The following is a 23,321-nucleotide window of genomic DNA, read 5'->3' on the forward strand; positions in this document are numbered from 1 at the left end:
CCACCAATTGATATGAGAAAAACTTAAACTTCACCAGTCTTTGGCAAAGAAACCTTAGGCATCGAATGGAAACTTAAGTTTTTGAAACCAACAAATAAAATATCTATAATCGATTTTTTTTTTCTACTCCATTTTTGTTTATAAGTATTTCCATCATTTAGGCCTGTCTTTTTTTGTATTAAAAAGTCAATTATTTTCTATGGCTTGAAGACGGCCCTTGCGCGCAAACGTTGAGGGCGTACCCAATCAATGACCTTTAAAGTTCACTGTTGTGCCACTGCACAACTTCGTTCTCATAATTATTTGTTCGATTTCACCGCGACTTTTCCTAGCGTATGTTGCTCTAATACAAGGAGAGCGAACGATTGGGATTGAGGTTTGAGTGACATCACTTCATCACAAGATCTTTGGTTGTGGATTTACTGTGCTGTATGTGTGTGTGTGTGGGTCGGTCCCAAATTTACATGATATCGTAATATCCGTACAGAAACAAGAGTAGTTCTCATCTGATTCAAAATGTCGGGGAAAGAAAGAATTGTAATTTTCCCTTCGCGTATGTAAGTATTCTACTTTTATTTACTTATTTTTATTTTCATCTGAGAATATTTACTGCATGCACAGGAACAAACGAGCACTAACCAACTCAAAAGCTGACGATTTTTAATTTTATTTCATTCATTCTATTTCTACCTCCATGCATGATGATTCAATCATTCAACCAAGCAGCCAGCCACTCCACACAAGCTCCTACTCTCTGGCCCTGGCCTGTGCAGACATGATACTTGCATTAAGTTACAGAGGCAACGGAGGCAATTGCTTCATTTCAAGTTCCTTTTGATTGAAATGTTATAAAATTAGAACTTGACATTTTCCTAGTTATTGCCCTTTTTACTCCATGACCTGATGCTGCTGGGCTAGTGACACTGACACTGTGACAGTCTTACCATGGAGGAAGGAAAAGAAGGAGCTCGAACAACCCGCAAAACCGCAGAGTAACAAAAGAATACCCTGACAATGCCCCTGTCTGACCAGTGGAAAAAGATAGGAGACCTCCAGCTGGACGGCCGATTAACGAGCAGGATTAGATCTCATTGTACAGAACGTGCGGTACTGCCGCTCTGCACCGTTGCCTTCGTGTAAAGTTGAATCATTGGAGACAAGAATTGTGAATATACACGTTTTCATTTACCGTTTGTGGTGTTTCACTGAAACATCATGGCATATTTTTTCATTTTTTGTGACTTTCCGGTCACTAGCGGTGGTTCAAAATATGGGTATTAGCACACGAGGGTAGTTGGTATTCAATTGTGTTTTTCGATTTGGTGAGCACAAGTGTACACAAATTTTATCAGGTCTCAAAAAAGTTGTTTTTCTGTATTATATCAATACGACATACGACACCATGGTTGAGTTAAGAACCAAGTGCGCACGCGTAAACTCACATACGCCAGGTCGCCCATTGTCTGTATAAGCATAGAGTGGTATAAGGTATGTCGGTGATTACGAGGTGTTGTTAAACGACCGCGGTACCGCAGGTTTGACTTTTGAAGTCCCTTCGTTTGAGCTTCTGCTCTTCCTTCCTCCATGGTCTTACTTACGAACTACAATACATCATCATGCAACACTGTGCTGTGTATATTTTTGGCCGTGATTGATTGATCGCGCTGCGCTATTTGGAATAGCTATTCGTTCATTCAGCTGTCGCGCAACAAATATGTTTGCGTGAACCATCGATCATGCAGAAATTGTTTTGGGAGATTGTTTGTTCCAATCGCTAGCTAGGAATGTTTTTGCATACTCCAGTAAACCATTGATGAATTAGGTGATTCATACCCTTGTTTATTTTATTTGATTTTGCGTTATAACTGTAAACTAGAACATAGATGATAAAGGTAAGGGGACATTGCACAAAAATCATTCTTGCGTTTCACTACTAAAAAATGCTCTGATCGGTGATCTTCTCTGTCACAATCAACCAATCGCACAAAACCATTCCTGAACGCTAAATTGATCACGCGAAAACCATTCCTACACAACAATCGGTCGATCGCACAAACATAATTGTTGCGCGATCGATCGATACTGTTGCGCAAAACCATTCCTGCGCTATGTAGGTCGCCCATGCAAACCATTCCTGTGAGATGGCTCAAAACTGTTTCTGCACGTTCAGTCGATAACTACACGAACAATAGCTCCTCCAATAGCGTAGCTCGATCGGCTGATTGCCCAGATCGGCCGATCTTGTTATAGTGAATATGGCAGGCTTTTCAAAGGTTGTGTTGCAGCTTTATTGCATATTTGATATGAGCAAACAAAGTTGGCCTCTTCAAAAATGGCACACTAAGCAGGTATGCACAGATAACTGCACGCAGCACTCTCCTGTTACGACTTCTGTGAAATTAACCTGTCTTCTAGTTTTCCTTTATAACTTTTTGAAAGTGATGCAAAGTTTAAAGCTGGGTCGTTTTCTTTGTTTCTCCAAGGGCGTTGACCAACATGAAGGTGCGATTGAAAGGGGCTCAGAAAGGTCATAGTCTCCTAAAGAAGAAAGCTGATGCTCTATCTTTAAGATTCAGACAAATCTTGCATAAGATCATAGAGGTACCTAGATGTTTTGTAACCTTACAGAATCAACAATCCAATTGTAGGGTGGATTTCACAGAAAGAGTTAAGACTAGTCTTATCTCGAGTTAGGACCAGTTAGGACTAGCCTTAAGTTTTGTAAAATCTTCTACTAACCCTAAACACTTATAACCAACCTGTGGAAATGTCATCAAACTCTGAGCACATGTTTTAGTGACATTAAAACAAAACAGTTTACCTCAGACTTTGTGCATTGGATTCATAGGCTTGTTTGGATTGAAGCAATTCAAATAAGGATTGGTGATTTGGGTTCTTCAATTCAAATGGTAAATTCTGGAGGATTGTATCTGAGGACTAGTTGTTCATTTATGAAATTAATATTAAACATAGTTTATCTAATTATGTGTTTTAAATAATTACAAACACATGTATCTTTATAACCTTTCGACTTTTCGTAATTGTTTAATGCAAAGCAATGTATTTGGTCACCGTTTTGTTTGAAAGAGCGGCGATTCAGGTTTTAATCTAAATGAACTAATGTGGAGTTTTAAATTAAAATTTGTTGGTGGTTTTCCTTTCCAGACAAAGACATTGATGGGTGAAGTTATGAAGCTAGCATCTTTATCTCTTGCAGAAGCTAAGTTCGCCTCTGGGGATTTTAAGTAAGTACAAAGCATAGTAGTTATTGACAAAACTGAACCAATTGAAATAGTGCTGTTAGCCATGAAATAAGGTGGTTTCTTTCTTCTTACTGTACTTCATTTTGTGGGTGATAATTTGTGTGAAGGTTTTCACATAAGTAAAGAAACGTAGTGTTTGTTACTCTACTTTCATTAATAGGTTGGCAAATTGCTGACAAGGGTTACTGGCGGGTGACAATGAGTCAATAATAATACAAACATCATCATTAAGTGACAACAGTTTAAACACATTTTCTATTTATTTATAATAATTTTGAATGAACATTGTCATTATTCTTTTTGCAGTCACATGGTGCTTCAAAATGTAACAAGAGCAAAAACTAAAGTGAGGTCCAAGAGAGACAACGTTGCAGGTAGGCTTGGTACTAGACCTTCAATAAAAGGGTACAGCCCAACCTCAATCCCAGGGGTGAACAATCTCGTCATGCCATTTTTTGCCAGCAGGCCTTGCTTGCTCATAACCCCTAGAATCCATAGAATTTGCTGTTCATGAAAACACTTTTATTTAGGGCAGAAATTAAGGGGAAAGATTGTGCAAAACGCAATTGCACGACCTTTGCTTTGCTTGCGAAGCTGCTATTTTAGCCCATCACACGCCCATTTCTAACCCAATCGCACCAATGTACTTTTTTTCATATTCATCGCCCCCCCCCCCCCCCCAAAATAAAAAACCTGGGTACGGGCCTGGCCTTGTGAAAGGCTGCCGCGAGTTACTCTAATTTTAACAAGCGTGCGTGCAAAGTAGTCACCCGTGGGAGCCATTCAGCAATGTTTGTCAGTACAACTGGAACTCTACCTGTCGTTAGAACATTGAAAACAACATGGACGCCATTTCAGTAAGCAAATGTGTTTTTATAGCATTGATAGCTATGCTCAATGTCTGCATCTATTGTTGCATCAAAAGATCTGCTAACCAAAAATGGCGTCCAGTGCATACACTGTACTTGACATTTTATCCTTGGCACTATGAGTTGAAACGCTTTCTCCTATTTTTTCAGGACCCTGTAGAGTGACTCAGCTCTTGCCTTTTTACACTTGTAACCTAATTAAATATTCTCTTTTTATTTGTAGGTGTTCTTCTCCCAGTCTTTGAGCATTACACTGATGGTGGTGACAGTAAGTGCTTGCCATTAATTTCTAATAAGTTTGTGAATTTTCAAACTTTCTTTTGGTTTGGGTGCTGGCAGCATTTTTAGAAATCTGAGTTGACTGCTTTATTCAAACGTAATTGGTCCGAGTTTGAGATTTAAATCTTAGCATAGGAATGGAAAGCATGATTTAGGAGTAATTTTAACAACATTTAAATTCCATTGCTTGCTTACTTCATTAATCTCAGATCAACGGAAGAATTTGCGAGGTCCTTTTTTCACAGTTCTTGCCAGTAGTGCATGTGCTCATACCTACTGGCCCAATACTTAGCATGTGCGCGCATGCTCAGAGCCGCAAAAAGGACTGTTATGTTTGCTGTTGCCAGCGTCTCAAAAGTCTCCCATTGTGAGAAATTGTGCCAATCATAAACTGGGGGATAAGGTAATTTGACTCTATCGTTTCATACAAACTTTGACTAACTTTTATATCTTTTCCCTCTATACCAGCATACGAGTTGACAGGGTTATCCAGAGGTGGTCAACAAATAGACAAACTCAAGAAGAACTATGACAAAGCAGTTCAATTATTGGTGGAGCTAGCGTCGCTGCAGACATCGTTTGTGACTCTTGATGAAGTGATTAAGATCACTAATAGACGTGTGAATGCTATTGAACATGGTGAGTATGTGGTGTGTTGTGAAAGAGCACCAGACTCAATCTCTGGTGTTTCTGATCAGCAGAGTGTGGGTTCGAGTCCCAGTCATGACACTTGTGTCCTTAACCAAGCGATTAACCATGATGCATCGTCCTTCGGATGAGATGTTAAGCTGTTGATCTGGTGTGTTGTAAAACGCACGTAAAAGGAAACCAGTGGTTCGCCCCGGTGTTCCTGGTCTAATCGGCTGCATATTGCACCACAGCACCTTGTAAACCGTTGCACTGTGCTTTAAAGGAATAGGTCTCATACTTCAGAAATGTAGCTCCACATACCGTGCAGGACAAAATACTGAGTGCTATGATAAAGCACTACAAGAACCTGGTATTATTATAATAGAAAAGGAGTCTAGTATTTAGCAGTTTAGCTCGGGGAGAAAGTAGGGGGATCCTTAGAGTCACTTTGGGTGCTAAGTTAACATCGATCCAAAATAGTTCAATATATGTATTGTATGAAGATCTTATTTAGCTCTGGGTTCATTCTTTCTTAAGATCAAGGTGTTAAACTTCAGCATTTTCTCATATCTCCTGCCATTTCTTCTACAGTTATCATTCCGCGTATTGAGAACACAATCGCTTACATCACCACCGAGCTAGATGAGAGAGAGCGTGAGGAGTTTTACCGTCTCAAGAAGATTCAAGAAAAGAAGAAGATCATCCGGAAGAGGAAGGAGGCAGAGCTTGAGGCTCGTAAGAAAGCAGGTGAAGACTTTAGTGAAGGAGGTAATCTTATATCAGATGAAAGAGATGAAGATTTATTATTTGAGACTTGATAGAAATAGTCAACTAGTAGGATGTAAAAGCCCCACTTCCTTTTGGGAATGTCAAAATATCAATATCTTTAAATTGATCTGTCTCTAAGGCATTCCCTTTAATGTTTATGAAAACCATGTTTTTTTTCTGTTACTAGCTCTGTATATTACAATCGATAATGAAATACATTAATAATAGACCCTTCCCATGAAATATCCTAATTACATTCATGCATGCGAACAGACACTATTGGTTGGCAAACACCTTAGAGATGTGCACTAAGCAGACGCACAACAAGTCTGTCATGCCACCATCATCCCCATACAAAATGGATGGATGTTCCTTCATTTTGCCAACCAGTGTTAGTTGGGCATGTTAGTTGAGCATGTGTGACATGCAATTTACATATTTCGTGGAACTGGTCTATTGTACGTTATTGTTTCAAACTTTCTTTTTTTTGTGTTTGTGGAAAGTTTTGACGAACAAATAACTTCACGTACCACTTCACCAAAGGAAATTAGGGCTTAAACTAACTTGAAAATGTAATACATCAACACTAGAGGGCGCTATTCCCACAACCCTTGTAACCTAGTCATGAGCTACTCTGATGAATAAACGTGTATCTGGAAGTTATACTCTGTGAAGTTATACAATAATATATGAATGTCTACATGTGTTAACTGTTCTAAGAGTTTTTGTGTGGTGCTCTTGACAACTTAACTTTAAGACTTCAATTAAACTGATTATCTTTTTATCATCTCATGGTGAAAGGTTTTTTTAATTATTGTTGTTATGGAGACTTTTAGAGGAGATGACTTATACACTCTGTACAATTGTGCACACAGCTGGAAATGGTGTCTTTTTCAAAGGATAGTGAGAATTTTAATCTTTTTTTCTCTTCCCCGTTCTTGACAAAGTTCTTGATATTTATTTGGTGTTTGTCTTCAATGGTTTCATTCTTTCTGGTTATTTAACTAATAGGTTTTCTCAAAACGAATCCTGTATAAGGTTGTTCACACCTATGTCTTGGCATTACACACTAGGGTGATGTACGAGTGTAAAGTGCTGTAATTTAAGCATTGAAGATGAGCGTTAGTAAAGTACTCGTTTCTGTTGGTTGGGGTGTCGGGATAACTAAATAAATGACTGTTGGTAACAAGGATGATTATATAATATAATATTTTTATTTATAAAATTCTTATGTCAAACTGCTATAATGGTACTATTATTATTATCACATGGCCGATTGTTAATATAATAATAACTGCATCCAGGATAAAGTAAACTGTTTTTTGAGTAACCTTACATCACTGTGAGATTAGCAAAATACTCTTTGCTTTCTGATTACTGCAGATAAACCTCAAGAGGCAACTCTGGTAGGATTCAAACCCACTACCCAGGGCCTGATTAGTTAATGTCAGAATGATTTTCCTTAATTGTGTAGAGCATATGCAAACTCAAGAGTTTTGCAAACTCAATAGTTATATAAATGATTCAATAGTTGTAAAGATTGTGTACACCTACCCAGCCGTGTATAATATTTAAGGCAAATTAAAAACTGATTAATTCAGATCATGGTGTGAGACAGAACTTTGAGATGGTGCCTTGTATGAAAGGTCCATCTTGCAGACGTCCAGTCTATTCCCTCTGACTAACACAAATGGTTTTGTTTAAACTCTTTAAGAGGATAAAGATGAAAAATTGCATCAAAGACAGTCATACTGTTCGTCTGTAAGGAATGTTTTAGCAGTTGGAGATATATGGTATATTGATACTATTGCAACTATATTGTATTTAATGTAATAAAAATAGAAGGTTATGTAACATTATTGACATATGCTAAGTCTATTGGCTAACTCGAGTTGTCTACTATTATTGTAATGTCATGGAAACTAAAAATAAAAACCAATGATTATATGAAATTGTATTTGATTGTGTTATGATGATTTTTTAAACTAAAATTTACAATGTATGCCAGGGATTAACTAAAAACCAAATTAAAGTGGTGCAGATCTTGTGTTCTTTTTAAGAATTATTTTAAGCCACACACAGATCCTTGTCATTTGCCAAGAATTGACTGCTGGGATTCTCACATTGTGTCAAAATGGACAAGGTTTGTGTCTACATGGAGTTGTCTCCGTTGTTACAAAAAGGTTGATAGAATATTCAGAGTATGTGGTGGACAAGTTTCCATGTCCATTTTGTACTTTCGGAAAAAATGTTCAATTGACAAGGATTTATATGCGAGTTGTATAAAATAAATATCTCATGCATTTAATTCGTACACTGGCGCAAAATATATTTTCTCTTTGAAATCTGGTTTTTTGATTCCAACAGGCCGAGCTTTGTGAAATGAAATTATCCAGACTTCATCTTGTGATTATATTATGCAATAAGCCACTCATATGCATCCAATGTTTGTATTAGTTATAAATTCTTGTTCTTAAGGCATACAGTAATTCAATACAAAACAAATAAACCAAGTCTTGAAGTTACTTTAAATAAATTTGTATATTTCAGGCATGAAACTTGGCCCTAGGTAGCCTTGCTTAAGGCAGACGAATGATTCACTCCGAAAAAACGCCCCTGTAAAAACCCATCCATATTACACTGTGCGTTATGTGTGTAACCACAACGCACGACATACGCCCCCCGTACGCTATCCAAATGCGTAGGCAGTAGGTTGACAGCCTTGTAGGGTCCGTGTTGAAGCCACTGACCTCATTACTATAATAAGCACCAAAAAAGAGTTCCCACGGTCAACTCATTACCATAATGCCCGTGAAAAAGCGGGACCCCATTGGTCAGTGGTGAAAGTCGGGTCGTGCAATGTGATTATACACGCTACACTGTGTGTATACAGGTGGGTTTACAGCAGCGTCTTTTCGGAGTGAATAATGTGACTGCCTTGAGCAAGGCTAGGCTCTAGGAAGAAGTAGAACAATTTTATTTCCAAGGGCCGACCTACATATACAGAATAGTGTATGCTTTAACATAATTTGAAGGCTATTTAATGATACTTTTGCAGATTTGTTCACGTCAAACATACTTTTAAAAGTAGGAAGAATATAATGCTCATCATTTAAAAACTGTATACAATTATTACTTTTCAAAGTACATAAGGCATTAATACTTCTCCTTTGACTGTTTGGTCAAGGGGGGGGGGCTCTTTTCACCTTTGACCTGCAACTTTGTGAAGATCCAGATCTCAATCATCCTGCAGCAAATATAGAATATTTGACAAGATTCTAGTAAACCTGGTATCATGGCAAAAGGAAAACAAGATAGACCGTAGAGGCTGTGGGGTTTCTTTGCATTCCCAAGGTTTCCCTCCAACATTGATACTAATTTTTAAAAAGAGTTTGATTGTGTGTGCCCTTTTTTATCTTATACCCCAATAGTGTACATCGGCAAATGAAGCAAAGAATCACCTAAAACTAGGCATTGTCAAAATTCAGCCAGCAAACCCAGACGCTACTATTAAATGTATATTATTTCAGCACCCCAAAAATTGCCAAGATACCTTTAACAAAGACTGTTTTTTTATACTTATTTTGACAACCCTGAGTCAGGTTGAGTTTGGTTTAGTTTTGATGTAAAGCATTTCTCAACTAATCTTACCCATTCATCCTCATCAGCACCAGCACCATCATCAGCAGGTTGAGTTGAATCATGTGACTTCATTGACATGACTTTATCTGTCCAAGATGCTCCAACATTCTCTCCTCCAGCGTAATTAGAGACTTGGCTCGTCACTGTGTCTAGCTTCGCCAATGAGACTAGGACGATAGAAAACAGATACCAACAGAGTCATCCTTGGGAACAATCCATGATACTACACTGGGAACTATTTCCAATAAATCATTCTGAATATTCAGATCCTCTCTACTCTCTTACATATGAAAGGTGAATCAGTAATTGCCTTCAGTCTGACTGTGAGAATAGTACAGATACATAAATGTACATCCGTAAGGTCTTACATATGAAAGGTGAATCAGTAACTGTCTTCAGTCTGACTGTGTGAATAGTACAGATACATAAATGTACATCCTTAAGGTCTTGCATATGAAAGGTGAATCAGTAATTGCCTTCAGTCTGACTGTGTGAATAGTACAGATACATAAATGTACATCCTAAGGACTTACATATGAAAGGTGAATCAGTAATTGCCTTCAGTCTGACTGTGTGAATAGTACAGATACATAAATGTACATCCTAAGGACTTACATATGAAAGGTGAATCAGTAACTGTCTTCAGTCTGACTATGTGAATAGTACAGATACATAAATGTACATCCTTAAGGTCAATGAAAGGTGAATCAGTAACTGTCTTCAGTCTGACTGTGTGACTAGTATACATTGATGTAAAAGTCATAATAACTCACATGAAAGGTGAATCAGTAACTGTCTTCAGTCAGTACAGATACATAAATGTACATGTCCAGAAGAACTTACATATGAAAGGTGAATCAGTAACTGTCTTCAGTCTGACTGTATCTCCATTCTCAAGCTCAATACTATCCAATTGTTGTTCCTCTGCCCACAGTGCTATACATTCAGCTTTATCATGTTTAGATGTCAGTTTGATCAGCTCAGGTCTGTTGATGAGATCCCTGACTGATGATGTTGTAAGTTTGTCCGATACACCTTTGGCTTCTGTTTCTGGGTGAATAAAAAGTCATACAATGTTGCAATTAATGCCTGTTATGGTTCTTCAAGAAGATGCACACACTGTCTTAGCACTGAACATGTTTGGTAATTACTCAAAACAATTGTTAGCATTTGGTTTGCGGTAACACCATGTGTGTATCTACTTGTCAGGTAGAGTTTGTTCTTAGAGAACTGTCTTGCTTAATTCTACTACCGCGGAATAGATTGTTTGAATGTTCGGGTGTTCGGGAGACTTCTCAGTTCTGAAAAGATCTGCCCTGCTTATTAACTATTACCTGGACGGATGGTATAGAAATAGGCTGGGACAGAAATAGGCTGGGACTACTACTTTAGCTTATAGCATCGTAATTAACTGCACTATCATGGAGTCAGTTCTTGGGTTGGTCTCAACGTTTCGACTAGCTTGCTCTAGTCGACTAGAATCATTCTTGTTCAGTGAAATCGTTCTTGTTCCCCCTCCCTACGGTAATACTTGGTATTGGAATGAACTAGGCCTATTGATTTACATAACTTACTATAAGAAGACATTAGATGACCTGTGTTGACCTTTTTATTGTCACTGAAGTTTGGCTCAATCTCAACTCCGCTAGTTTTATCAAATTTGCGTTTGTGTGCAACCGATGGTTTAACTTGGAGCACAACATATCGAAACTGTACACAAAACACAAAATGTTTGAAAAATTGAATTACAGTTTTATTTAAAAGATGACACCTAACATAGAACAACTTAGGGATAAAGTTTTTACTTATGCCCAGTTAGAGACAGATATTTGGAGCAAATCCAATCAGCATGATTTAAGTGAACAATTAGCAACAGTTAAAAATTATTTTATATTTTATTTAGGAGTTTGAATGTTTTATTACAGTGTTCTCCTGTTGGTCTCAAGGGATGACACAACCCTGAACCGCATCATTTCTAAATATTAACTATTTCCTTTTAAAATAACATGTCACAACAACAAAAACAAACAGCAAATTCCTTGAAAGTCTCACTTCTGAAAGAAAATTAAGGACAGGAATTAATAATTGAAAAATATTTAATTGGTAACTATTTAGTCTGATTAAAGCCAAGTCACACTGCAGCGATAAGGAAAACGATAACGATCACGGCGCAAAGAAAACACATTCTATTGGTTGAACTGCTCCACGCAGAATACACCCACGCTTATTCAACCAATCCAGGGCGTGCTTTGTTAACATTCTTGTTGTCGTTCTTGTTATCAAGGCCTTGTTTGACCAGGCCGTTACACTTCATGGTTGACAAAATGTACTCAGCACTACTTACAAATGCCACAATCAAAATAGGCCTGATACAAATGGGCTCGATGATACAATTAACCCTGTTCAATGTTTTCTTGCAAATTATTAATTTGCTTTCCATTTGAAGCCATCGAGAAACAAAAGATAAATCATTGGCAGGCTAAATTTAAACTGACCTTTTGTTTTTCTGAATCTGTGATAACATGACGAGACCTTCCCATTAGAATTCCATCCATCAGAACACCCGGACCACTAGTATGACAATTAAAAAGAAGAATTATTAGATGTCTCAGGTTGCAGAATCACAGTATAACAGTTCTGCTTTGACAAGGATACATTCAATAAAACTGACCCTCATATAGAAAAAAAATGGAAATAGCAAACCTGTACTAAAAGTAACCTGTACTGTAGTGCCATACCTATCATATTGGGGACATTGGCCAATTCAGCCCGAGATAGGATTTGGAAGGCCCATTTGTTTGTCGCTTAAAGCCATAAGACACTTTCGGGATTAAACAGTATTACGTTCAATATTTTTTCTGTACCGAAAGTGTCCAATGGCTTTAAAGCCATTATACACTTTCGAAACAGAAAAATAAATAAAAGTTCACAGACTTACGAACAACTTACAGGGTTTACAGAAGGTAATGGTAAAAGACTCCTCTTGAAATGTTATTCCATGAAATGCTTTACTTTTTGAGAAAACATTAAAACAATTAATGAATTATCAATTCTCGACAACGAGAATTACGGATTTATAGTAAACACATGTCATGACACAGCGAAACGTGCGGAAACAAGGGTGGGTTTTCCCGTTATTTTCTCCCAACTCCGATGACCGATTGAGCCTATATTTTCACAGGTTTGTTGTTTTATATATAAGTTGTGATGCACTGATACACAAAGTGTGGGCCTTTGGTCAATAGTATACTGTTTACCGAAAGTGTCCAATGGCTTTTAACTGAGCATTAATCCAGTTGGGATATTTCAAGTTTGTTTTGTTTGCAGATTGTGGAAGGATAATGGGTATTCTATATAATACTGAGCCCTACTCCTAGAACTATGACGTTTGTTGGAGAAGTTTCCATGGAGACGACAGCGGAACGAACCTCGAGTAAGCAAGGCCAAAAAGGGAGGAAAAGTTTCTGTATCTTGCCAAAACTTTTTCATCCGCTACTACTAATATGTTAACTTAAATTAGTTGCGATAACGTAACCTTCCTGCCGACGGCTACACCGTCGCAGGAGGGTTACGGATAACGTAGCCCTCCCCCGTCAGCAGGAGGGTTACGTTATCGCAACTAAACTTAAATTATTAAATATTAGATCTCGTTAACCTGAAATTAGGTTTTCTTTAAGTAAATGTTTTTGAAAAAGTGGAGGCAGAATACGGAAAGTTTTCCTAAAGCAAGCCCCACCCAGCACCCATAGCACCATTCCCAAACCCAGCCAAGCGTTAACTGTGTGGAATCTCCCCTGTTAGTGTTATTCAGTTTGTGTGTGTGGGTCGTACACTTACCCTGGAACTTTGTTCAACAAGTTGTCCCGTGCTGGGTTCCAACACCCCGCCCATGTGTGATTCTCAACTGGAATTGATTGGAGAGGCTTGTTGTCATAAACACGAGACATTGCGTCAATTTCTAGTCTACAAATCTTAGCTCAAACCAGTTCCGGTCTTCAAAAGGTCATCAAAATAAAATAAAACGAGGGAAGTCGTCATTTGTGGAAATTGGTGTCTTTCTGTGTCAAAACAATAATATTTACTTTTAGCTTACCACAGCGCCCTCAAGTGGTCGGAACCGTTTGGTAGGCCTACAAAAGAAAATAGTAAAAACCGTCTTAAAAAACAACCATAATTGGGCCAAATGCGGTTTTAATGAAGTATTTTAATTATAGTATCCTTGCTCACATAGTAGCGGCTAAGACCCCGCATTCCTAAGGCGATGACGTGAAAATCACACAATTTTTGCGGCAAAGCGACGTCAAAAGGGGAAAACTAAGATTCGCCGACGGTTTGGAAACGACCTTCCAGCGACAACGTGACGGCAAGGGACGAATGGCTGCGACAGAGAACGTTTCCAGCCAGCACTCGAATGGAGAAGCTACATACTTTCTTACTTGGTATACTTAGTTTACCTCCATGGTTAAGTTTAGTTTCGTTTAATTTTTTTTCTTCTACTAAATCATGACAACACATATAAAATAACAGACGAGAGTATCATTTAATTTAAAAAGGAACAGTTAAGTTTAAAGGTGGTAGACACTATTGGTAATTACTCAAAAAAATTATTAGCATAAAACCTTACTTGGTAACAAGTAATGGGGACAGGTTGATAGTATAAAACATTGCGAAAAACGGCTCCCTCTGAAGTAATGTAGTTTCCGAGAAAGAAGTAATTTTCCACGAATTTGATTTCCAGACCTCAAGTTTAGAATTTGAGGTCTCGAAATCAAGCATCTGAAAGCACACAAGTTCGACTTCGTGTGACAAGGGTTTTTCTTCTTTCATAGTTATCTCGCAACTCCGACGACCAATCAAGTTCAAATTTTCACAGGTTTGTTATGTATGCATGTTGAGATACACCAAGTGAGAAGACTGGTCTTTGACAATTACCAATAGTGTCCACTGTCTGTTTTGTGTATAGACACAAACTGTCTTCAATATTTCCTCCAATGTCATGTATGAATGATTTATTGAAGTCCAACTTCCCCTCTGCTCTCCACAGTGATGATGGTTCAAATGAGGATGAGCCCACTCACCTAGGATCACCAGATGAGGAGTCCACTCAAGAAGGATTACAACAAATACATCATAAGTATTTATACATGCCTCTAAGGAGCGCCAATAAGACCAAAAAGGCTGAGAAGTCCTCTAGGAGGAAGAAGAATGATTGGTCCATTCAAGATTCCGCTGCTGAACTAGACCTGATAGAGTGGTACAAAGACAATACATACCTGTGGCTCATCACAGACCAAGCTCAACGCGGCAGGAAGACCAAAGCCCTGGAGGACAAAGCCATGGAGTTGGGGCTCACTGGTAAGGTATCAACTTTGATTTTTAACCAGGGCTTTAAACAAAAATAAAAATAATTAATACAAAAAATAGTAAATGGCCTGACGTTATGACCCTGGCAGAGTCTTTCTCAATCAAAGGCTAAATTAGCCTTCGAGAAAACTCTGCTAGGGTCAAAACATCAGGCCATCAACTATTTTTTGCTTTTATCTGTCCATTTGGTTGGTAAGTTGTCTGCAACAGCTTAATTCTATTTTCTCAAATAATTAGGGGCTTAATAAACATTTAAAATAAAGTTTATAATTGCATTCCTTTTGATATGCTCACAAACTTTACAGTACAGTATAATGTCTCGTCATTTATAATTGTGATTATTTTCTGCTATGTACTTTATTATTTTTGTGTTATTTCAGCTGAACATATAAATGCATGGTGGAAAAGCAATCGTGATAACTACACCAAACTGAGCAAGAAAAAAAGTGGTGTGAAGCTGACTGACCTGACGTATAAACAGAGATGGATCCTCCAGAAATTTGCATTCCTCAACCGGCGACCGAAAATGGTAAGCCACCAAGGGTTAGTGTGAGTATAATTTGAGGTAAGATTTGCAGCTCTAGAACTATTGATGTCCAATTTTTCTTTTCAGCTTTTCATTTTCAGGTGGCAGCATATTCCATTTTGTCGTCATTTTAATTTCTGTTTCTATATTTTTCAGATTGCTGCCCTCGCACAGCAACACCCTGGTGATCTTCAAGCCGTTGAATCGGCCACTGCTGAGGAGGGCCATTCTCAGCACACTGCTTCCTCATCCAGGCATAATGCCAAGTCCAGATCGGAGGAGGCTGACTTCAAAGAAGAACTTTTCAGGCGTCTGGAAGAGAGCCCAGGAATTACCGCGGGCAAGATGAAATCAGCATCTACATTTGAAGATGACTATCTGACTCAATGGGGAAGAACCGTGGTCGCTTCAATGAGGAGGATGTCAAAGAGGAGGCGGAGAGCTTGCCGAAGGGATGTAGATAATCTTCTCCATAAATACAGCCCCACCTCCTCCGAGGATGATACTTATTCTCCACTGAGGAAGACTGTGCGGCCACCTGAGACTGCCTCCCCCTGTACCTTGTAAGTATAATATTAGAAACCTTGCATGGTGGAAATGCAATATAGAAAGGTTTGCAGTAACCCCATGTCCAGCCCAACTCATCATTACATAGTGTTGCTGTGAACCTTTTTATTTTATAATATTTGTGATGTTTATTATTTTCAATGTAATAACTAATAAGTTTGAGAATTCAATAATACTTTGAGATTATTCAATTCATATTCTTAATTTTCAATTTTTTGTTGTCTTTGCAGCGTGTCTGAGCTGGGTATGGGCACGTCTTTGTCTTGAATGGCCTCTACTTTTTCTCCTTCTGAGAAGAAACCTTTGTAATTGTAGTAAAGACTTCGGCTTCCTTGAGGCTTCTTGACGGCGACATGCTTTTGGTGAAGTTTCATTTCCACAAAGTCGACGGCTCTGGGACACCACTGATAGGCCTGTGTGTGGAGTCATCACTTGAGCAGCATATTCATCTCATTAGATGGCCTGGCAGACTTCTCAGACAACACTGGAGAGGTTGTTGTCAGTAACTCGTCATGCAATATTGAATATCCTTATACTTGGCTCCGGATGCCAGGTGTCTCAGATTGGAGGACAGCTTGAGACCTGGCAGTATAGGCTCATTGTAATGCAATGAATATATATAGTTGACGCTACTCGGGCCGAACTCGACTCGAGACGTTGTGACCTTGGGTTTGTCCAATGTTAGAAATTCATCTCTGCCATCTAGGCCGATCCAGAGCAGCTTGAATAGCTTGATCGTATTGTAGGCCGATGGCGTTGAGGTCGTCTATAAGCTGTGATATGTAGGTGCAGCGGAGGCTTCCACCCTGTCGAAAGGGTTCAGATGGCTGGTTTTGTGGATTTACGAAAGTAGCGAGAGGCACCTCAGGTCTCCGAAGAGCATGGCCGATCAAACGAAGACGACTCCTTAGCAGGGTTGTTGTGGCAGGTGTTATGCATGTGCGAGAGTACAAGTCTTTGTTGGACAGCCGTACTGGAAAGTGCACACCGAGGCTGTAACGCATGAGAGCACGGTGAGACGCGTCGAGATTCTTGGCCATGGTGTCAGTGATCGCTAGAGCTTCACAGCTATACAAAAGCACTGTCTCGACTGTGGACTTGAAGAGCTGCATTTTGGCTTAATTGCTGGCTACTCCATCCCACACAGGTGTGAGTTTACGAGCGGCGACCCATGCCAGCTGCCGTCGTCGCTGAATGGCACTTCGGCTATCTGCAACGTTGCATCCCAGGTAATGAATGTGGTGTTCAACACGCACAAGGATTTCATCAGACATCTCTGTAAATTTCTTGAAAGCTGCCCGGTCTTCATTGCGTAGTGCGACAAGGGCCCTCTTGTTCTCTAGACTCTTCTCGATACTGATGGTCCGGACATCCTTGCTGATCTTCAAAGGCTATGGCCAAGGCATACTGCAGCCTGTAGCTCCGTCCTCCATGATGATAGCCTTGCTCAAGGCAGTCGCATTATTCGCTCCGAAAAGACGCCGCTGTAAACCCACCCGTATACCCTGTGCGTGCGATCACACCGCATGACCCACCCGTATACACACTGTCACATCGTACGACTACTGCGCACACAAGTCATCCGCACTCGTACCACTAACCGCATGCGGAGGCCGTCAGGCCGACAGCCTTGTCGTGTCTGTAACTTCCGGGTTTAATGTGTTGTATTGAAAAATTTCCACTAGTGGAAAAAATTTGGGGGGCTCTCGGATATGCTAGTATGCAGCCCATGAATATGTATATCTTTCGTCAGACCTATCAGACAACACAGGATGTGAGGCAAATGAATTATTCATTTTGACGTCCAATCACGCACTTCCCTTATCACGACCTTTGGACCCTATCATGCTCGTGTGTAATGTAAATATGTCTCGTCTTTCGCGGGCATTATGGTAATGACCTGACCGTGGGAACTCTTTGCTTATTATAGTAATGAGGTCAGTGGCTTCAACACAGACCCTACAAGGCTGTCGGCCTAACGGCCGACGCATGCTGATAGTGTACGGGGGCATCGTGTCGTGCGATGTTACGCACAGTGAATACGGGTGGGTTTTTATACAGCGGCGGTCTTTTTTTCGGAGTGAATAATTCGACTGCCTTGAGCAAGGCTACCATGATGATGAAACCACTTTGACAAAGAAACATTTTCTTTAAATATAAACTTCATCATTGCATCGTGCTGGACAGTCTATTGAAATCAAACCGACGTCACGAAACATGACAAATCGCACTTAAGGTTTAAAATCAGGGACCATCATTGCAAAATTGTAACCCATTGCAGACCACTTACAAAAAGCCAATTTTTTTTTCAAATCGGGGCAGTAACATTTTCAAGAAAACACCCAAAAAGATAAAATATTTTGTGCAAGTTTTGTGTACATTTGTATCAGGCTTACACCAAGTTTCAAATCCAAATCAGAAGTGGGTAGAATTGAATTGAAAGCAATAATCATATTGTTGGTAATTTATAGTACTCATGCATAGGGGCCGGTGATTGTAGAAGGGCATTTTCTTGAGAAAGAGAGAGTGAGTTGGGCAGGGGGTGTATGAAAGCCAGCCTACCAACTACCCAAGCACCCCTTTAGTATGGAGCTATATTTATAGCTGGATACATTCTCTTGTTGCCTTACGATACACTGAAGTACCTTTATGAAAGTGAAACTCCTTCATAGCCAAGAATGTGGAGTTAATCATTGTGAGAAACTCTCACTATATGAAGGGAAATAAGAAGTTAATATTGAAGCGGCCATAAAAGGCAAGGTCAAAACCAAATCTAAACCAGACAACTAGACAAACCACAACATGAGGTTTCCTTTCAAAACAATCCCCTGCATTGCTTTCCAAGCTGTCATTCTAAATCAACATAACAAAAGCAACATTGGCAAAAACCTGTGAAACCAATACCAAAATAATATTTCCACACACAAACAAGGTTGTTGTAAAAATTATCTTTAATTAAGGATCATCTCCTTGTGTTGACAACTATTCACAATAAATCTGGATTTACACATTTTGGCATTATGTTAATCTCAGCAAAAACTGAATAATCATATTATTATAATTATATAGTTGACAAATTTAAAGAGTTATAAATAAGCCAGAATAAACTTTAGAAAAAAATACATTCATAACACCCATGTTCAACTTATTCTGTGTTTAAATGTTTCAGATTAGCTGCGGTTTACTTTTCCTAATTTCATATGGGTGGGATAAATCATTAAATTGAGCAGCACACAATACCTACATTACATGGACATAACATTCCAACAAAAAAAGGAGTTATTGTAAAATTGTTTAATCTAAGTTTAGTTGAGAATATCTCATTCTCTGATGACAAAGTTGTAGCGTTCCCTGACTGCACTTACAGTAATGGGTACTGACTATCAATAAACCATAAGGGAACCAAATTGTTATTGTCTTCCAGCCTCGCTTTGGTTCTCATTGGTTTAATTGAAAGAAAACAAGATGGCTGCACATGAAGTCAATATGACAAAGAGCTTGCTCATTGCTACTCACTAACACTTGGTCACATCCAGTATCTTAATGCTGACATGTCACCTTTTTTTGCGGGGGGGGGGGGGGGGGGAATTAACTGTAAATAGGAAACTTGCGGGTACAAAGATTTTGTAAAATTTTTACATGTGTAATCTTTGCAGTTTAAATTAAGTCATATATCTGCCAATTTTCAGGGGTTAGGTTTTCAACAAATACTCTCAAGAGGAAAAAGTTGACAATTCAAGCTCAATCCACTTGTTTCCAATCAACACATCATCCATCATTTAGGAGTTACAAAAAGCTGTTGATGTTATGCAAGTGATTGCAGTTACTGAAAAAAAAGCAGCTGTGGTTTTTAGGATCTCTGAATGCTTGTTTCTTGACCTGGAGAGTATTTCAATGGTAATATTTCTGGTGGATTGGTTCTGATACACGCACGTTATGATCAGTTAGTTTTTAGTTTAATCTTAATGGTGAGGTTTTAAGGTGAAGTTTTAGACTTTTAAGTTTTAAAAGATGAACGATCGAACTCAAAACTGCAGGACTCATTTAGTTGTGTGGTATACTGGGCAAGACTAAACTGTCCAAGGGTGCAGTTAATGGGAAAATAGACATTTATTGAGAAAAATACAGGATTTGTGAGTTGATAACAAAAGCGGCTGGGATGATTTAAAATGACAGATGTCACAAGTCAACTCTCAAGTATACAAAAGATTTTTGAGTATACATATCGCCCATAATAAATGTGAGAATAATTTTAATATGCTTTTTGTTTTACGCTTGTTTATCAAAATAGTATCAGGTGCCGGGCATGTGTGTTATGGCAAAAATTTACCACACATACTACATCATAAAAAATTGACCAATAAAAAAAAGTACAATTGTTCAAAATCCATTGCCATTTTGTCATAAATGCATAACAAGTGGTATCAATACTTTGCTCTATAATATCAAACCCAATTGAGGCTAGATCACAAAAATAGTCAGATCCCTGTCTCTTTTAACAAGAACTATATCATTACCTTTGTGTCACACAGGGAATCTGACAGCGATACAACCATCTTGTTTTTCAACCATTTAAACCATTAACATGTTAGTAAGTCGGTCAATGTTTCTTATTAAATGAATATCACTGTCATTGCATACAGGAAACTGGACAAAGATGACAGGAATAATAATGAGATCTATAGATGGGCGAGGGTCATAAAAACAGAACCCTAAGAACAGTCAGTCAGTCTTGCAACTCAGTTGTGAAACCATTTTATGGACGCATTCATCCATTTTAATGCAATTTATGTTTACTCATACGAGGCAAAATAACATCATGTGACACATTTGTATGGTAACATTTGCAAATGTGAAGTACTGTTACATGTAGGCCTACCATTTCACCAAACATGGGTGTCATATGATGTTAATTACTCTGCCAGAGCGGGCATAGAGTGGGGTGAAACTCAACATTCTCTAGGTTCTCTTTCTAAGGTGAGGGAAGAAAACACAGAATGATTCTATTATTTTGTTTTCAACACAGCATGCATAATATGTTGTTCACTTTTATCTACAAAAAAGAGAGTGTAGCTTCCCGCAGATGACCCAACATCGGAACTATTTACATCAGATTACAAAATATCTACAAGTCATCCACGCTACAAATTGCATCAATCTGTACCTCTGTTGCACACTACACTCCTTTTTAATTTTAGGTATGATTAGAAAAAGATGATGATTAAATGATATCATGGATTATCGATGAAATCTCATGAAAAAATGGACGGATGATTTTAAGAAATAGCATCCCTGACTTTGCCGATTAGGTTTTCTGCCATGTAAAATCTTTTTTGTTCATCTGTTTTTACCTGCAGGGAAATCATTAAACTTAATGCAGTATAAAATGGGGAAAGTTGTAAGTACAGAAGTCAACAATTATACATACACCACATTAAGATACATAACTGACTATTAAGTGTACTTTGCATTAGTTTTTTTCCTCTTTTTTTTTTCATTTTCTTTTTTTCAAACGGAAAATAAAAAGAGAAAGGCGCAAATTTTCAACAAAAATTTCTACATCTTTCAAAAATTGAATGGGGAAAATGAGAAAACTTGCCTGATTTGTTAACGACACTGCTGATAAATATCCAATGATTTACATTCTTCAAGTGTTATTTTTTTCCAGTTGAAATGAAATGCCAAACAAAACAAAAAACTTACAAAGAATTTTCATAAACAAATGACCTGGTGTTAAAATGAATGAATTTCTGTTGAAATTGGCTGTGAAACCCTATGTTATTGAATGGACAGGTTTCAAATCCACAAAGGAAAATCTGAAACATGAAAACAAGCAGGGAAAGAACTAAAAAAAAACACCATTAAACGGAAATAAACATTTAGAAATCAATTATATTCTTTTTTGTTAAACACAACTTGGCATAAGAAAAAACAACAATTTAATTAAATCGCAATGAAAAATTAAACACGCACCATTTCACACATTAGTTTTTGTTCTGCATCTTTTTTTGTAGATTTCGGTAGCATCAGACTGAAGCTGCATCTGTGTTGGCGGCTACAGCTCTGGCTACAACTGTTGCTAAGGGTGTTATAGCCAAAACTTCAGCCATAGCCGAAACCGTAGCAGCCAATTCTGATATGTCCATCCAGGCCACTGCTCTTAGACAGGTTCATGTTGTTGACCAAGAGCAGTACATTGAGGGAGTTGGTAGCATCAACTTGCTGATTAGAAGCCATTCGGTGAACACAGGGTGCCAGACTAATGGACATCGGACCGAAAATGGCGCCAACAGAAAACTGCTCCTGTGTCACAACTGGCTAAATACACAGCTCTGTGTTGACCCGGTGTCTGCTGCCATCTAGTGTTCAAGAGTCTACCATTTTTACATTTTAAATTATTCATTAATGGTAGATAAACTGTGCACCTTCATTTATAAGTTACACAAAAACCCTTTCTAAAAACTATGCATATAAATCAATCTCCAAAAATCATAAAGCAACTTCTTTTTAAAATTCTATCAATTTTGTAAAATAATTGGCAAGGCAGATACACATTAATATTTAAGTGGTGTTGTTGCACATTTGATTTTAAATAACTATTATTATTGGTGTTGGTTTTATAGTTCTCAATCCAGGTAATAACTTAGGATTGGAAGTAAGATTGTGGTAACACCGTCATGTGTTTACATTTCTTACAAGTTTGGATTGGTTCTAAAACAACTCAGCATTTTCACAACTAGGCCCAGCTGTCTTCAGTCGGTAACAAGACAACTAGAAGAAAAAAAACAACAGTTAGTTTTGGATTTGATTACTTTGTGTCAATATTTGTTCCCTATATTAATATGGGCCATCAGAGGTTCCTATTACTACTACCCTATCAAGCGCCCATTTATACCCACAAATTAACAAATCAACTTAAGACCACACAATTTCTTTGAAAAACACTTTGTTGTTGGCTTTTTTTTCAACTTGTGTATCAACAAATGTTTTGTTTCCCAAATAAAGAAATTGAAAGTTTTCACAAGATAGCAAAACACCATTCACAACAAAAGTATTGAAGTTCCATGTCTCTGTCTAAAGACACATTTGGCTCATATCATTTGGCTCAACATTTGGCTCATATCCTTAAAGTTCATCAAACAGAATGATCAAGCAAAACGCTGCAATTTGTGTTTGTATATTAATTGGCACCATTGTTAATTTGGCTTGATTTGAATCCTTCAAGTCCCATCAAAAACCAGATTTGCGGTGGATAAGGTTTTTAAAGATTAAAATGGACGGAAATCAATTTGACAACTCATTTGACAAAACCAGAGCTTTTAGAACCAGATCATTCATTCCTTTAGGATAACTAAAATCACCATTTAAATCCATCAAATAAAATAAAATATTTGTTATGTGTTTTGTTTTTGG

General features: G+C 38.2%; 3 protein-coding genes across 4 annotated transcripts; 2 read left to right on the forward strand and 1 right to left on the reverse strand.

Moving 5' to 3' along the window:
* The first annotated feature begins 392 nt into the window (after positions 1 to 392).
* On the forward strand, positions 393 to 7,761 carry LOC139938963 (V-type proton ATPase subunit D-like). The gene is made up of 7 exons (XM_071934651.1): positions 393 to 557; positions 2,484 to 2,601; positions 3,166 to 3,245; positions 3,570 to 3,637; positions 4,356 to 4,400; positions 4,880 to 5,050; positions 5,633 to 7,761. Exons 1-7 carry the CDS (start codon positions 517 to 519, stop codon positions 5,857 to 5,859), a joined length of 750 nt encoding a protein of 249 aa, XP_071790752.1. The 5' UTR covers positions 393 to 516; the 3' UTR covers positions 5,860 to 7,761.
* Positions 6,872 to 13,519, reverse strand: LOC139938972 (arpin-like). The gene is made up of 6 exons (XM_071934661.1): positions 13,289 to 13,519; positions 11,947 to 12,022; positions 11,026 to 11,161; positions 10,295 to 10,501; positions 9,461 to 9,618; positions 6,872 to 9,056 (listed from the first exon to the last, which is right to left on the reverse strand). The coding sequence occupies exons 1-6, from the start codon at positions 13,396 to 13,398 to the stop codon at positions 9,048 to 9,050; spliced, it is 696 nt and encodes a 231-aa protein (XP_071790762.1). The 5' UTR covers positions 13,399 to 13,519; the 3' UTR covers positions 6,872 to 9,047.
* Positions 13,520 to 13,582: 63 nt separating this feature from the next.
* Positions 13,583 to 23,316, forward strand: LOC139938952 (uncharacterized). 2 transcript variants are annotated; one of them, XR_011786245.1, is made up of 6 exons: positions 13,583 to 13,890; positions 14,496 to 14,806; positions 15,196 to 15,344; positions 15,498 to 15,904; positions 16,139 to 17,137; positions 21,923 to 23,316. XR_011786245.1 is itself a non-coding variant. In XM_071934636.1 (5 exons), the coding sequence occupies exons 1-5, from the start codon at positions 13,826 to 13,828 to the stop codon at positions 16,173 to 16,175; spliced, it is 969 nt and encodes a 322-aa protein (XP_071790737.1). In that variant the 5' UTR covers positions 13,583 to 13,825; the 3' UTR covers positions 16,176 to 20,281. The 2 variants fall into 2 exon arrangements, 1 of the variants encoding a protein (XP_071790737.1); XM_071934636.1 differs by lacking the exon at positions 21,923 to 23,316 and having other exon boundaries at positions 16,139 to 20,281.
* The last annotated feature ends 5 nt before the right edge of the window (positions 23,317 to 23,321 follow it).

The sequence above is a fragment of the Asterias amurensis genome, chromosome 1 (genome assembly GCF_032118995.1).
Source record: "Asterias amurensis chromosome 1, ASM3211899v1".
In the NCBI taxonomy this organism is placed as follows: Eukaryota; Metazoa; Echinodermata; class Asteroidea; order Forcipulatida; family Asteriidae; genus Asterias; species Asterias amurensis.

Coding starts and splice junctions, on each gene's coding strand:
- LOC139938952 (XM_071934636.1), top strand. CDS start 13,826: ATGGCTGCGACAGAGAACGTTTCCAGCCAGCACTCGAATGGAGAAGCT. Junction 13,891..14,495: donor GCTACATACTTTCTTACTTG/GTATACTTAGTT, acceptor TGCTCTCCACAG/TGATGATGGTTCAAATGAGG. Junction 14,807..15,195: donor CATGGAGTTGGGGCTCACTG/GTAAGGTATCAA, acceptor GTGTTATTTCAG/CTGAACATATAAATGCATGG.
- LOC139938963 (XM_071934651.1), top strand. CDS start 517: ATGTCGGGGAAAGAAAGAATTGTAATTTTCCCTTCGCGTAT. Junction 2,602..3,165: donor TCTTGCATAAGATCATAGAG/GTACCTAGATGT, acceptor TTTCCTTTCCAG/ACAAAGACATTGATGGGTGA. Junction 4,401..4,879: donor TTACACTGATGGTGGTGACA/GTAAGTGCTTGC, acceptor CCTCTATACCAG/CATACGAGTTGACAGGGTTA.
- LOC139938972 (XM_071934661.1), bottom strand. CDS start 13,398: ATGTCTCGTGTTTATGACAACAAGCCTCTCCAATCAATTCCAGTTGAG. Junction 10,502..11,025: donor TCATCTAATGTCTTCTTATA/GTAAGTTATGTA, acceptor TTATTCACCCAG/AAACAGAAGCCAAAGGTGTA. Junction 9,619..10,294: donor TACTGATTCACCTTTCATAT/GTAAGTTCTTCT, acceptor CTATCGTCCTAG/TCTCATTGGCGAAGCTAGAC.